The sequence below is a fragment of the Oncorhynchus masou genome, chromosome 2 (genome assembly GCF_036934945.1).
Source record: "Oncorhynchus masou masou isolate Uvic2021 chromosome 2, UVic_Omas_1.1, whole genome shotgun sequence".
NCBI classification, from domain to species: domain Eukaryota; kingdom Metazoa; phylum Chordata; class Actinopteri; order Salmoniformes; family Salmonidae; genus Oncorhynchus; species Oncorhynchus masou.
In genome coordinates, this window is record NC_088213.1 from 3,121,199 (window position 1) to 3,137,597 (window position 16,399).

Consider the following 16,399-nt stretch of genomic DNA (forward strand, 5'->3'; position numbering starts at 1 on the left):
CCAAACAGGTAGAGTCTAATGTAGAGTCTAATACTCCATACAGGTAGAGTCTAATACACCATACAGGTAGAGTCTAATACACCATACAGGTAGAGTCTAATACACCATACAGGTAGAGTCTAATACACCATACAGGTAGAGTCTAATACACCATACAGGTAGAGTCTAATACACCATACAGGTAGAGTCTAATACACCATACAGGTAGAGTCTTATACACCATACAGGTAGAGTCTAATACTCAATACAGGTAGAGTCTAATACTCCATACTTGTAGAGTATAATACTCCATACAGGTAGGGTCTAATGTAGAGTCTAATACTCCATACAGGTAGAGTCTAATACACCATACAGGTAGAGTCTAATACACCATACAGGTAGAGTCTAATACACTGTACAGGTAGAGTCTAATGTAGAGTCTAATACTCCATACAGGTAGAGTCTAATACACCATACAGGTAGAGTCTAATACACTGTACAGGTAGAGTCTAATAAGTTGGTCTGACCATGGTGTCCTCTACCTAAGGAAATAACTTGGTCTGACCAGGGTGTCCTCTACCTGGGGAAATAACTTGGTCTGACCATGGTGTCCTCTACCTGGGGAAATAACTTGGTCTGACCATGGTGTCCTCTACCTGGGGAAATAACTTGGTCTGACCATGGTGTCCTCTACCTGGGGAAATAACTTGGTCTGACCATGGTGTCCTCTACCTGGGGGAAATAACTTGGTCTGACCAGGGTTTCATCTACCTGGAGGAAATAACTTGGTCTGACCAGGGTGTCCTCTACCTGGAGGAAATAACTTGGTCTGACCAGGGTTTCATCTACCTGGAGGAAATAACTTGGTCTGACCAGGGTGTCCTCTACCTGGGGAAATAACTTGGTCTGACCAGGGTTTCATCTACCTGGAGGAAATAAGTTGGTCTGACCAGGGTGTCCTCTACCTGGAGGAAATAACTTGGTCTGACCAGGGTGTCCTCTACCTGGGGAAATAACTTGGTCTGACCAGGGTGTCCTCTACCTGGGGAAATAACTTGGTCTGACCAGGGTTTCATCTACCTGGAGGAAATAAGTTGGTCTGACCAGGGTGTCCTCTACCTGGGGAAATAACTTGGTCTGACCAGGGTTTCATCTACCTGGAGGAAATAAGTTGGTCTGACCAGGGTGTCCTCTACCTGGGGAAATAACTTGGTCTGACCAGGGTGTCCTCTACCTGGGGAGATAACTTGGTCTAACCATGGTGTCCTCTACCTGGAGGAAATAAGTTGGTCTGACCAGGGTGTCCTCTACCTGGGGAAATAACTTGGTCTGACCAGGGTGTCCTCTACCTGGGGAAATAACTTGGTCTGACCAGGGTGTCCTCTACCTGGAGGAAATAACTTGGTCTGACCAGGGTGTCCTCTACCTGGGGAAATAACTTGGTCTGACCAGGGTGTCCTCTACCTGGGGAAATAACTTGGTCTGACCAGGGTGTCCTCTACCTGGAGGAAATAACTTGGTCTGACCATGGTGTCCTCTACCTGGGGAAATAACTTGGTCTGACCATGGTGTCCTCTACCTGGGGAAATAACTTGGTCTGACCATGGTGTCCTCTACCTGGAGGAAATAACTTGGTCTGACCATGGTGTCCTCTACCTGGAGGAAATAACTTGGTCTGACCATAGAGTCCTCTACCTGGGGAAATAACTCAAATAAATGAAGATTAAAAATAATGACAGTCAACACCGTTGTGCATTGTTCTCCAGATTTAAGGAGATGAGCGACAACAACTCCAACCACTTCCTGTTGTTTAACTGTGGGACACGCTGGCTGTCCTTCTGGCTGGACTTTCTGTCTGCCTCAGTCACTCTGCTGGTGGCTCTGTTCGTGGTGCTCAGTTCTCCTGATACCATCAGCCCTGCTATGAAGGGCCTGGCACTGTCATACACCATACAGGTAGAGTCTAATACACCATACAGGTAGAGTCTAATACACTGTACAGGTAGAGTCTAATACACCATACAGGTAGAGTCTAATACACTGTAAAGGTAGAATCTAATACACCATACAGGTAGAGTCTAATACACCATACAGGTAGAGTCTAATACAGCATACAGGTAGAGTCTAATACACCATAGTGTGACTCTACCTGTATGGAATAGAGTCTAATACAGGTAGAGTCTAATACACCATACAGGTAGAGTCTAATACACCATACAGGTAGAGTCTAATACACCATACAGGTAGAGTCTAATGTAGAGTCCAATACACCATACAGGTATAGTCTAATACTCCATACAGGTAGAGTCTAATACACCATACAGGTAGGGTCTAATGTAGAGTCTAATACACCATACAGGTAGAGTCTAATACTCCATACAGGTAGAGTCTAATACTCCATACAGGTAGAGTCTTATACACCATACAGGTAGAGTCTAATACACCATAAAGGTAGAGTCTAATACTCCATACAGGGAGAGTCTAATCTAGAGTCTAATACTCCATACAGGTAGAGTCTAATGTAGAGTCTACTACTCCATACAGGTAGAGTCTAATACACCATACAGGTAGAGTCTAATACACCATACAGGTAGAGTCTAATACAGCATACAGGTAGAGTCTAATACACCATATTCGACTCTACCTGTATGGAATAGAGTCTAATACAGGTAGAGTCTAATACACCATACAGGTAGAGTCTAATACACCATACAGGTAGAGTCTAATACACCATACAGGTAGAGTCTAATGTAGAGTCCAATACACCATACAGGTAGAGTATAATACACCATACAGGTAGAGTCTAATACTCCACACAGGTAGAGTCCAATACACCATACAGGTATAGTCTAATACTCCATACAGGTAGAGTCTAATACACCATACAGGTAGGGTCTAATGTAGAGTCTAATACACCATACAGGTAGAGTCTAATACTCCATACAGGTAGAGACTAATATTCCATACAGGTAGAGTCGAATACACCATACAGGTAGAGTCGAAAACTCCATACAGGTAGAGTCTAATACTCCATACAGGTAGAGTCTAATGTAAAGTCTAATACTCCATACAGGTAGAGTCTAATGTAGAGTCTAATACACCAAACAGGTAGAGTCTAATGTAGAGTCTAATACTCCATACAGGTCGAGTCTAATGTAGAGTCTAATACTCCATACAGGTAGAGTCTAATACACCATACAGCTAGAGTCTAATACACCATACAGGTAGAGTCTAATACACCATACAGGTAGAGTCTAATACACCATACAGGTAGAGTCTAATGTAGAGTCTAATACTCCATACAGGTAGAGTCTAATGTAGAGTCTAATACACCATACAGGTAGAGTCTAATGTAGAGTCTAATACTCCATACAGGTCGAGTCTAATGTAGAGTCTAATACTCCATACAGGTAGAGTCTAATACACCATACAGCTAGAGTCTAATACACTGTACAGGTAGAGTCTAATACACCATACAGCTAGAGTCTAATACCATGTATAGGTAGAGTCTAATACACTGTACAGGTAGAATCTAATACACCATACAGGTAGAGTCTAATACACTGTACAGGTAGAGTCTAATACACCATACAGGTAGAGTCTAATACACCATACAGGTAGAGTCTAATACACCATACAGCTAGAGTCTAATACACCATACAGGTAGAGTCTAATACACTGTACAGGTAGAGTCTAATACACTGTACAGGTAGAGTCTAATACACCATACAGGTAGAGTCTAATACACCATACAGGTAGAGTCTAATACACTGTACAGGTAGAGTCTTATACACCATACAGGTAGAGTCTAATACACCATACAGGTAGCGTCTAATACACCATACAGGTAGAGTCTAATCTAGAGTCTAATACTCCATACAGGTAGAGTCTAATGTAGTGTCTAATACACCATACAGGTAGAGTCTAATGTAGAGTCTACTACTCCATACAGGTAGAGTCTAATACACCATACAGGTAGAGTCTAATACACCATATTCGACTCTACCTGTATGGAATAGAGTCTAATACAGGTAGAGTCTAATACACCATACAGGTAGAGTCTAATACACCATACAGGTAGAGTCTAATACACCATACAGGTAGAGTCTAATGTAGAGTCCAATACACCATACAGGTATAGTCTAATACTCCATACAGGTAGGGTCTAATGTAGAGTCTAATACACCATACAGGTAGAGTCTAATACTCCATACAGGTAGAGACTAATATTCCATACAGGTAGAGTCGAATACACCATACAGTTAGAGTCGAAAACTCCATACAGGTAGAGTCGAAAACTCCATACAGGTAGAGTCTAATACTCCATACAGGTAGAGTCTAATGTAGAGTCTAATACACCATACAGGTAGAGTCTAATGTAGAGTCTAATACTCCATACAGGTAGAGTCTAATACTCCATACAGGCAGAGTCTAATACACCATACAGCTAGAGTCTAATACACCATACAGGTAGAGTCTAATACACCATACAGGTAGAGTCTAATACACCATACAGGTAGAGTCTAATACACCATACAGGGTGGAGTCTAATACTCCATACAGGTAGAGTCTAATACTCCATACAGGTAGAGTATAATACACCATACAGGTATAGTCTAATACATCATACAGGTAGAGTCTAATACACCATACAGGTAGAGTATAATACTCCATACAGATAGAGTCTAATACACCATACAGGTAGAGTCTAATACACCATACAGGTAGAGTCTAATACACCATACAGGTAGAGTCTAATACTCCATACAGGTAGAGTCTAATACACCATACAGGTAGAGTCTAATACACCATACAGGTAGAGTCTAATACACCATACAGGTAGAGTCTAATGTAGAGTCTAATACTCCATACAGGTAGAGTCTAATACACCATACAGGTAGAGTATAATACACCATACAGGTAGAGTCTAATACATCCAATTTGTAAGTCGCTCTGGATAAGAGCGTCTGCTAAATGACTTAAATGTAAATGTAAATGTACATCATACAGGTAGATTCTAATACACCATACAGGTAGAGTCTAATACACCATACAGGTACAGTGTATGTGGTCATTGAACTGTAGTGTGTATCTCTGTTGTTTCATGTTGCTTCCTTTCCATGTTGCATTCATTATTGCACTCCCAGTATTGACTATTTCACTGCCAGTGAAGTACAGGTGGAGCGACAGAGCTTGAGGCCTGCCAATGATCAATATGATTCAATGCTGCCCTCTAGTGTTCTAACAGTAAACCTACAGGTAAGAGTTGTCAGATTACCAGTTGTGAAGGAGTTTGTTGCCTGTGTTTTGTGTTATCTGTTGTCCAGTTGACAGGTATGCTCCAGTACGTGGTAAGGCTGTCTACGGAGCTGGAGGCCAAGTTCCTGTCAGTGGAGAGACTACAGGAGTACATCGAGGTGAGAACGTCAACTCTTTCTAACTAAAATACACAAATAATGTCTTACCGTCTTCATGACCTTTTAATACACTGTTATTCACCTGTCCAGGGTTGTGTCTCTGAGGTGTCCATGTTTCTGTCCAGGGTTATGTCTCTGAGGCGTCCATGTTTCTGTCCAGGGTTGTGTCTCTGAGGCGTCCATGTTTCTGTCCAGGGTTGTGTCTCTGAGGCGTCCATGTTTCTGTCCAGGGTTGTGTCTCTGAGGCGTCCATGTTTCTGTCCAGGGTTATGTCTCTGAGGCGTCCATGTTTCTGTCCAGGGTTGCGTCTCTGAGGCGTCCATGTTTCTGTCCAGGGTTGTGTCTCTGAGGCGTCCAGAATGTTGTCTGTTATAATCATGTTTCTGTCCAGGGTTGTATCTCTGAGGCATCCATGTTTATGTCCAAGGTTGTGTCTCTGAGGCATCCATGTTTCTATCCTGGGTTGTGTCTCTGAGGTGTCCATGTTTCTGTCCAGGGTTGTGTCTCTGAGGCATCCATGTTTCTGTCCAGGGTTGTGTGTCTGAGGCATCCAGAATGTTGTCTGTTATAATCATGTTTCTGTCCAGGGTTGTGTCTCTGAGGCGTCCAGAATGTTGTCTGCTATAATCATGTTTCTGTCCAGGGTTGTGTGTCTGAGGCGTCCAGAATGTTGTCTGTTATAATCATGTTTCTGTCCAGGGTTGTGTCTCTGAGGCGTCCAGAATGTTGTCTGTTGTAATCATGTTTCTGTCCAGGGTTGTGTCTCTGAGGCGCCCAGAATGTTGTCTGTTATAATCATGTTTCTGTCCAGGGTTGTGTCTCTGAGGCGCCCAGAATGTTGTCTGTTATAATCATGTTTCTGTCCAGGGTTGTGTCTCTGAGGCGTCCATGTTTCTGTCCAGGGTTGTGTCTCTGAGGCATCCAGAATGTTGTCTGTTATAATCATGTTTCTGTCCAGGGTTGTGTCTCTGAGGCGTCCAGAATGTTGTCTGTTATAATCATGTTTCTGTCCAGGGTTGTGTCTCTGAGGCGTTTATGTTTCTGTCCAGGGTTGTGTCTCTGAGGCGTCCAGAATGTTGTCTGTTATAATCATGTTTCTGTCCAGGGTTGTGTCTCTGAGGCATCCATGTTTCTGTCCAGGGTTGTGTCTCTGAGGTGTCCATGTTTCTGTCCAGGGTTGTGTGTCTGAGGCATCCAGAATGTTGTCTGTTATAATCATGTTCCTGTCCAGGGTGGTGTCTCTGATGCGTCCATGTTTCTGTCCAGGGTTGTGTCTCTGGGACATTTATGCTTCTATCCAGGTCTGCATGTCTGAGGCGCCCAGAATGTTGTCTGTTATAATCATGTTCCTGTCCAGGGTGGTGTCTCTGATGCGTCCATGTTTCTGTCCAGGGTTGTGTCTCTGGGACATTTATGCTTCTGTCCAGGTCTGTGTGTCTGAGGCGTCCAGAATGTTGTCTGTTATAATCATGTTTCTGTCCAGGGTTGTGTCTCTGAGGCGTCCAGAATGTTGTCTGTTATAATTCTGTTTCTGTCCAGGGTTGTGTCTCTGAGGCGTCCAGAATGTTGTCTGTTATAATTCTGTTTCTGTCCAGGGTTGTGTCTCTGAGGCGTCCAGAATGTTGTCTGTTATAATTCTGTTTCTGTCCAGGGTTGTGTCTCTGAGGCGTCCATGTTTCTGTCCAGGTTTGTGTCTCTGAGGCGTCCATGTTTCTGTCCAGGGTTGTGTCTCTGAGGCGTCTATGTTTCTGTCCAGGGTTGTGTCTCTGAGGCGTCTATGTTTCTGTCCAGGTTTGTGTCTCTGAGGTGTCCATGTTTCTGTCCAGGGTTTTGTCTCTGAGTCGTCCATGTTTCTGTCCAGGGTTATGTCTCTGAGGCGTTTATGTTTCTGTCCAGGGTTGTGTCTCTGAGGTGTCCATGTTTCTGTCCAGGGTTGTGTCTCTGAGGCGTTTATGTTTCTGTCCAGGGTTGTGTCTCTGAGGCGTCCATGTTTCTGTCCAGGGTTGTGTCTCTGAGGCATCCAGAATGTTGTCTGTTATAATCATGTTTCTGTCCAGGGTTGTGTCTCTGAGGCGTCCAGAATGTTGTCTGTTATAATCATGTTTCTGTCCAGGGTTGTGTCTCTGAGGCGTTTATGTTTCTGTCCAGGGTTGTGTCTCTGAGGCGTCCAGAATGTTGTCTGTTATAATCATGTTTCTGTCCAGGGTTGTGTCTCTGAGGCATCCATGTTTCTGTCCAGGGTTGTGTCTCTGAGGTGTCCATGTTTCTGTCCAGGGTTGTGTGTCTGAGGCATCCAGAATGTTGTCTGTTATAATCATGTTATCCAGGGTGGTGTCTCTGATCATGTTTCTGTCCAGGGTTGTGTCTCTGGGACATTTATGCTTCTGTCCAGGTCTGCGTGTCTGAGGCGCCCAGAATGTTGTCTGTTATAATCATGTTCCTGTCCAGGGTGGTGTCTCTGATGCGTCCATGTTTCTGTCCAGGGTTGTGTCTCTGGGACATTTATGCTTCTGTCCAGGTCTGTGTGTCTGAGGCGTCCAGAATGTTGTCTGTTATAATCATGTTTCTGTCCAGGGTTGTGTCTCTGAGGCGTCCAGAATGTTGTCTGTTATAATTCTGTTTCTGTCCAGGGTTGTGTCTCTGAGGCGTCCAGAATGTTGTCTGTTATAATTCTGTTTCTGTCCAGGGTTGTGTCTCTGAGGCGTCCAGAATGTTGTCTGTTATAATTCTGTTTCTGTCCAGGGTTGTGTCTCTGAGGCGTCCATGTTTCTGTCCAGGTTTGTGTCTCTGAGGCGTCCATGTTTCTGTCCAGGGTTGTGTCTCTGAGGCGTCCAGAATGTTGTCTGTTATAATTCTGTTTCTGTCCAGGGTTGTGTCTCTGAGGCGTCTATGTTTCTGTCCAGGGTTGTGTCTCTGAGGCATCCATGTTTCTGTCCAGGTTTGTGTCTCTGAGGTGTCCATGTTTCTGTCCAGGGTTGTGTCTCTGAGGTGTCCATGTTTCTGTCCAGGGTTGTGTCTCTGAGGCGTTTATGTTTCTGTCCAGGGTTGTGTCTCTGAGGCGTCCATGTTTCTGTCCAGGGTTGTGTCTCTGAGGCGTCCATGTTTCTGTCCAGGGTTGTGTCTCTGAGGCATCCAGAATGTTGTCTGTTATAATTCTGTTTCTGTCCAGGGTTGTGTCTCTGAGGCGTCTATGTTTCTGTCCAGGGTTGTGTCTCTGAGGTGTCCATGTTTATGTCCAGGGTTGTGTCTCTGAGGCGTCCATGTTTCTGTCCAGGGTTGTGTCTCTGAGGCGTCCATGTTTCTGTCCAGGGTTGTGTCTCTGAGGCTTCCATGTTTTCCTTCCAGGGTTGTGTGTCTGAGGCATTTATGTTTCTCTCCAGGGTTGTGTGTCTGAGGCGTCCAGAATGTTGTCTGTTATAATCATGTTTCTGTCCAGGGTTGTGTCTCTGAGGCGTCCAGAATGTGTTCTGTTATAATCATGTTTCGGTCCAGGGTTGTGTTTCTGAGGCGTTTATGTTTCTGTCCAGGGTTGTGTGTCTGAGGCGTCCAGAATGTTGTCTGTTATAATCATGTTTCTGTCCAGGGTTGTGTCTCTGAATGTTGTCTGTTATAATCATGTTTCTGTCCAGAATGTGGTCTGTTATAATCATGTTTCTGTCCAGGGTTGTGTCTCTGAGTCGTCCATGTTTCTGTCCAGGGTTGTGTCTCTGAGGTGTCCAGAATGTTGTCTGTTATAATCATGTTTCTATCCAGGGTTTTGTCTCTGCGGCGTCCATGTTTCTGTCCAGGGTTGTGTCTCTGAGGCGTCCATGTTTCTGTCCAAGGTTGTGTCTCTGAGGTGTCCATGTTTCTGTCCAGGGTTGTGTCTCTGAGGTGTCCATGTTTCTGTCCAGGGTTTTGTCTCTGAGGTGTCCATGTTTCTGTCCAGGGTTGTGTCTCTGAGGCATTTATGTTTCTGTCCAGGGTTGTGTCTCTGAGGCGTTTATGTTTCTGTCCAGGGTTGTGTGTCTGAGGCGTCCAGAATGTTGTCTGTTATAATTCTGTTTCTGTCCAGGGTTGTGTCTCTGAGGCGTCTATGTTTCTGTCTTGGGTTGTGTCTCTGTGTCTCTGAGGCGTCCATGTTTCTGTCCAGGGTTGTGTCTCTGGCGTCCATGTTTCTGTCCAGGGTTGTGTCCATGTTTCTGTCCAGGGTTGTGTCTCTGAGGCGTCCATGTTTCTGTCCAGGGTTATATCTCTGAGGGGTCCATGTTTCTGTCCAGGGTTGTGTGTCTGAGGCGTCCAGAATGTTGTCTGTTTTAATCATGTTTCTGTCCAGGGTTGTGTCTCTGAGGCGTCCAGAATGTTGTCTGTTATAATCATGTTTCTGTCCAGTGTTGTGTCTCTGGGACATTTATGTTTCTGTCCAGGGTTGTGTGTCTGAGGCGTCCAGAATGTTGTCTGTTATAATCATGTTTCTGTCCAGGGTTGTGTCTCTGAGGAGTCCAGAATGTTGTCTGTTATAATCATGTTTCTGTCCAGGGTTGTGTCTCTGAGGTGTCCAGAATGTTGTCTGTTATAATCATGTTTCTGTCCAGGGTTGTGTCTCTGAGGTGTCCAGAATGTTGTCTGTTATAATCATGTTTCTGTCCAGGGTTGTGTCTCTGAGGCGTTTCTGTTTCTGTCCAGGGTTGTGTCTCTGAGGCGTCCAGAATGTTGTCTGTTTTAATCGTGTTTCTGTCCAGGGTTGTGTCTCTGAGGCTTTTATGTTTCTGTCCAGGGTTGTGTGTCTGAGGCGTCCAGAATGTTGTCTGTTATAATCATGTTTCTGTCCAGGGTTGTGTCTCTGAGGTGTCCAGAATGTTGTCTGTTATAATCATGTTTCTATCCAGGGTTTTGTCTCTGCGGCGTCCATGTTTCTGTCCAGGGTTGTGTCTCTGAGGCGTCCATGTTTCTGTCCAAGGTTGTGTCTCTGAGGTGTCCATGTTTCTGTCCAGGGTTGTGTCTCTGAGGTGTCCATGTTTCTGTCCAGGGTTTTGTCTCTGAGGTGTCCATGTTTCTGTCCAGGGTTGTGTCTCTGAGGCATTTATGTTTCTGTCCAGGGTTGTGTCTCTGAGGCGTTTATGTTTCTGTCCAGGGTTGTGTGTCTGAGGCGTCCAGAATGTTGTCTGTTATAATTCTGTTTCTGTCCAGGGTTGTGTCTCTGAGGCGTCTATGTTTCTGTCTTGGGTTGTGTCTCTGAGGCGTCCATGTTTCTGTCCAGGGTTGTGTCTCTGAGGCGTCCATGTTTCTGTCCAGGGTTGTGTCTCTGAGGCGTCCATGTTTCTGTCCAGGGTTATATCTCTGAGGGGTCCATGTTTCTGTCCAGGGTTGTGTGTCTGAGGCGTCCAGAATGTTGTCTGTTTTAATCATGTTTCTGTCCAGGGTTGTGTCTCTGAGGCGTCCAGAATGTTGTCTGTTATAATCATGTTTCTGTCCAGTGTTGTGTCTCTGGGACATTTATGTTTCTGTCCAGGGTTGTGTGTCTGAGGCGTCCAGAATGTTGTCTGTTATAATCATGTTTCTGTCCAGGGTTGTGTCTCTGAGGAGTCCAGAATGTTGTCTGTTATAATCATGTTTCTGTCCAGGGTTGTGTCTCTGAGGTGTCCAGAATGTTGTCTGTTATAATCATGTTTCTGTCCAGGGTTGTGTCTCTGAGGTGTCCAGAATGTTGTCTGTTATAATCATGTTTCTGTCCAGGGTTGTGTCTCTGAGGCGTTTCTGTTTCTGTCCAGGGTTGTGTCTCTGAGGCGTCCAGAATGTTGTCTGTTTTAATCGTGTTTCTGTCCAGGGTTGTGTCTCTGAGGCTTTTATGTTTCTGTCCAGGGTTGTGTGTCTGAGGCGTCCAGAATGTTGTCTGTTATAATCATGTTTCTGTCCAGGGTTGTGTCTCTGAGGCGTCCAGAATGTTGTCTGTTATAATCATGTTTCTGTCCAGGGTTGTGTGTCTGAGGCGTCCAGAATGTTGTCTGTTATAACCGTGTTTCTGTCCAGGGTTGTGTCTCTGAGGCGTCCAGAATGTTGTCTGTTTAATCGTGTTTCTGTCCAGGGTTGTGTCTCTGAGGCATTTATGTTTCTGTCCAGGGTTGTGTCTCTGAGGCGTTTATGTTTCTGTCCAGGGTTGTGTGTCTGAGGCGTCCAGAATGTTGTCTGTTATAATTCTGTTTCTGTCCAGGGTTGTGTCTCTGAGGCGTCTATGTTTCTGTCTTGGGTTGTGTCTCTGAGCGTCCATGTTTCTGTCCAGGGTTGTGTCTCTGAGGCGTCCATGTTTCTGTCCAGGGTTGTGTCTCTGAGGCGTCCATGTTTCTGTCCAGGGTTATATCTCTGAGGGGTCCATGTTTCTGTCCAGGGTTGTGTGTCTGAGGCATCCAGAATGTTGTCTGTTTTAATCATGTTTCTGTCCAGGGTTGTGTCTCTGAGGCGTCCAGAATGTTGTCTGTTATAATCATGTTTCTGTCCAGTGTTGTGTCTCTGGGACATTTATGTTTCTGTCCAGGGTTGTGTGTCTGAGGCGTCCAGAATGTTGTCTGTTATAATCATGTTTCTGTCCAGGGTTGTGTCTCTGAGGAGTCCAGAATGTTGTCTGTTATAATCATGTTTCTGTCCAGGGTTGTGTCTCTGAGGTGTCCAGAATGTTGTCTGTTATAATCATGTTTCTGTCCAGGGTTGTGTCTCTGAGGTGTCCAGAATGTTGTCTGTTATAATCATGTTTCTGTCCAGGGTTGTGTCTCTGAGGCGTTTCTGTTTCTGTCCAGGGTTGTGTCTCTGAGGCGTCCAGAATGTTGTCTGTTTTAATCGTGTTTCTGTCCAGGGTTGTGTCTCTGAGGCTTTTATGTTTCTGTCCAGGGTTGTGTGTCTGAGGCGTCCAGAATGTTGTCTGTTATAATCATGTTTCTGTCCAGGGTTGTGTCTCTGAGGCGTCCAGAATGTTGTCTGTTATAATCATGTTTCTGTCCAGGGTTGTGTGTCTGAGGCGTCCAGAATGTTGTCTGTTATAACCGTGTTTCTGTCCAGGGTTGTGTCTCTGAGGCGTCCAGAATGTTGTCTGTTTTAATCGTGTTTCTGTCCAGGGTTGTGTCTCTGAGGCGTCCAGAATGTTGCCTGTTATAATCATGTTTCTGTCCAGGGTTGTGTCTCTGAGGCGTCCAGAATGTTGTCTGTTATAATCATGTTTCTGTCCAGGGTTGTGTCTCTGAGGCGTCCAGAATGTTGTCTGTTTTAATCGTGTTTCTGTCCAGGGTTGTGTCTCTGAGGCGTCCAGAATGTTGTCTGTTATAATCATGTTTTTGTCCAGGGTTGTGTCTCTGAGGCGTCCAGAATGTTGTCTGTTATAATCATGTTTCTATCCAGGGTTGTGTCTCTGAGACGTCCATGTTTCTGTCCAGGGTTGTGTCTCTGAGGCGTCCAGAATGTTGTCTGTTTTAATCGTGTTTCTGTCCAGGGTTGTGTCTCTGAGGCGTCCAGAATGTTGCCTGTTATAATCATGTTTCTGTCCAGGGTTGTGTCTCTGAGGCGTCCAGAATGTTGTCTGTTATAATCATGTTTCTGTCCAGGGTTGTGTCTCTGAGGCGTCCAGAATGTTGTCTGTTTTAACGTGTTTCTGTCCAGGGTTGTGTCTCTGAGGCGTCCAGAATGTTGTCTGTTATAATCATGTTTTTGTCCAGGGTTGTGTCTCTGAGGCGTCCAGAATGTTGTCTGTTATAATCATGTTTCTATCCAGGGTTGTGTCTCTGAGACGTCCATGTTTCTGTCCAGGGTTGTGTCTCTAAGGCGTCCAGAATGTTGTCTGTTATAATCATGTTTCTGTCCAGGGTTGTGTCTCTGAGGCGCCCATGTTGTCTGTTATAAACGTGTTTCTGTCCAGGGTTGTGTCTCTGAGGCGCCCAGGAGAGTTAAAGACGCCCTCATCCCAGAGGGTTGGCCTCATAAAGGGGCCATCTCCTTTAAGGACTACACGATGAGGTACAGAGAGAACACCCCCATCGTGCTCAATGGACTACAGCTCAACATCCAGCCCAGGGAGAAGCTGGGCATCGTGGGGAGGACAGGCTCCGGTAAGACCTCCGTCCAACTCATTGTCAGAGTTGAACTGGTCTGTACTATGTGTCTATGCCTGCTGCTGGTGGCTAAGTGTATTTCACAGGCTCTGGTAAGACCTCCGTCCAACTCATTGTCAGAGTTGAACTGGTCTGTACTATGTGTCTATGCCTGCTGCTGGTGGCTAAGTGTATTTCACAGGCTCTGGTAAGACCTCCGTCCAACTCATTGTCAGAGTTGAACTGGTCTGTACTATGTGTCTATGCCTGCTGCTGGTGGCTAAGTGTATTTCACAGGCTCTGGTAAGACCTGTATATAACCTGGATGTGTTGAATATAACCTGGATGTGTTGTATATAACCTGGATGTGTTGTATATAACCTGGATATGACCTGGATGTACTGTATATAACCTGGATGTGTTGTATATAACCTGGATGTGTAGTATATAACCTGGATGTGTTGTATATAACCTGGATGTGTTGGATATAACCTGGATGTGTTGTATATAACCTGGATGTGTTGTATATAACCTGGATGTACTGTATATAACCTGGATGTGACCTGGATGTACTGTAAATAACCTGGATGTGTTGTATATAACCTGGATGTGTTGTATATAACCTGGATGTGACCTGGATGTACTGTAAATAACCTGGATGTGTTGTATATAACCTGGATGTGTAGTATATAACCTGGATGTGTTGTATATAACCTGGATGTGTTGCATATAACCTGGATGTGTTGTATATAACCTGGATGTGTAGTATATAACCTGGATGTGTTGTATATAACCTGGATGTACTGTATATAACCTGGATGTGTTGTATATAACCTGGATGTGTAGTATATAACCTGGATGTGTTGTATATAACCTGGATGTGTTGGATATAACCTGGATGTGTTGTATATAACCTGGATGGACTGTATATGACCTGGATGTGTAGTATATAACCTGGATGTGTTGTATATAACCTGGATGTGTTGTATATAACCTGGATGTGTAGTAAATAACCTGGATGTGTTGTATATAACCTGGATGTACTGTATATAACCTGGATGTGTTGTATATAACCTGGATGTGTTGTATATAACCTGGATGTGTTGTATATAACCTGGATGTGTAGTATATAACCTGGATGTGTTGTATATAACCTGGATGTGTTGGATATAACCTGGATGTCTTGTATATAACCTGGATGTGTTGTATATAACCTGGATGTGTTGTATATAACCTGGATGTGTTGTATATAACCTGGATGTACTGTATATAACCTGGATGTGTTGTATATAACCTGGATGTACTGTATATAACCTGGATGTGTAGTATATAACCTGGATGTGTTGTATATAACCTGGATGTGTAGTATATAACCTGAATGTACTGTATATAACCTGGATGTGTTGTATATAACCCGGATGTGTTGTATATAACCTGGATGTGTTGTATATAACCTGGATGTACTCTATATAACCTGGATGTACTGTATATAACCTGGATGTGTTGTATATAACCTGGATGTACTGTATATAACCTGGATGTGTTGTATATAACCTGGATGTGTTGTATATAACCTGGATGTGTTGTATATAACCCGGATGTGTTGTATATAACCTGGATGTACTGTATATAACCTGGATGTGTTGTATATAACCTGGATGTACTGTATATAACCTGGATGTGTTGTATATAACCTGGATGTGTTGTATATAACCTGGATGTGTTGTATATAACCTGGATGTGTTGGATATAACCTGGATGTACTGTATATAACCTGGATGTGTTGTATATAACCTGGATGTGTTGTATATAACCTGGATGTGTAGTATATAACCTGGATGTAGTATATAACCTGAATGTTTTGTATATAACCTGGATGTGTTGTATATAACCTGGATGTGACCTGTATGTGTTGTATATAACCTGTATTTAACCTGGATGTACTGTATATAACCTGGCTGTGTTGTATATAACCTGGCTGTGTTATATACAACCTGGATGTATAGTCTATAACCTAGATGTGTTGTATATAACCTGTATTTAAGCTGGATGTACTGTATATAATCTGGCTGTGTAGTATATAACCTGGATGTGTTGTATATAACCTGGATGTGTAGTATATAACCTGAATGTACTGTATATAACCTGGATGTGTTGTATATAACCTGGATGTGTTGTATATAACCTGGATGTAGTATATAACCTGAATGTTTTGTATATAACCTGGATGTGTTGTATATAACCTGGATGTGACCTGTATGTGTTGTATATAACCTGTATTTAACCTGGATGTGTTGTATATAACCTGGCTGTGTTGTATACAACCTGGATGTATAGTCTATAACCTAGATGTGTAGTATATAACCTGTATTTAACCTGGATGTACTGTATATAACCTGGAGGTGTTGTATATAACCTGGATGTACTGTATATAACCTGTATATAACCTGGATGTGTAGTATATAACTTGTATACAACCTGGATGTATAGTCTATAACCTAGATGTGTTGTATATAACCTGGCTGTACTGTATATAACCTGGCTGTGTTGTATACAACCTGGATGTATAGTCTATAACCTAGATGTGTTGTATATTACCTGGATGTATAGTCTATAACCTAGATGTGTTGTATACAACCTGGATGTATAGTCTATAACCTAGATGTGTTGTATACAACCTGGATGTATAGTCTATAACCTAGATGTGTTGTATATAACCTGGATGTGTTGTATACAACCTGGATGTGTAGTCTATAACCTGGCTGTGTTGTATATAACCTGGCTGTGTTGTATACAACTTGGATGTATAGTCTATAACCTGGCTGTGTTGTATACAACCTGGATGTATAGTCTATAACCTGGCTGTGTTGTATACAACCTGGATGTATAGTCTATAACCTGGATGTGTTGTATATAATCTGGATGTATAGTCTATAACCTGGATGTGTTGTA

General features: G+C 43.6%; 1 protein-coding gene across 1 annotated transcript in view; it reads left to right on the top strand.

The window, feature by feature from the left end:
- The window catches only part of LOC135552155 (ATP-binding cassette sub-family C member 12-like), a 128,223-nt gene that overhangs the window by 54,140 nt on the left and 57,684 nt on the right, over positions 1 to 16,399 (top strand). The window contains exons 22-25 of the mRNA XM_064983604.1: positions 1,746 to 1,935; positions 5,307 to 5,396; positions 13,276 to 13,465; positions 13,555 to 13,693. Of these exons, the coding sequence (XP_064839676.1) occupies positions 1,746 to 1,935; positions 5,307 to 5,396; positions 13,276 to 13,465; positions 13,555 to 13,693 (609 nt within the window). The remainder of the gene's footprint in view (positions 1 to 1,745; positions 1,936 to 5,306; positions 5,397 to 13,275; positions 13,466 to 13,554; positions 13,694 to 16,399) is intronic.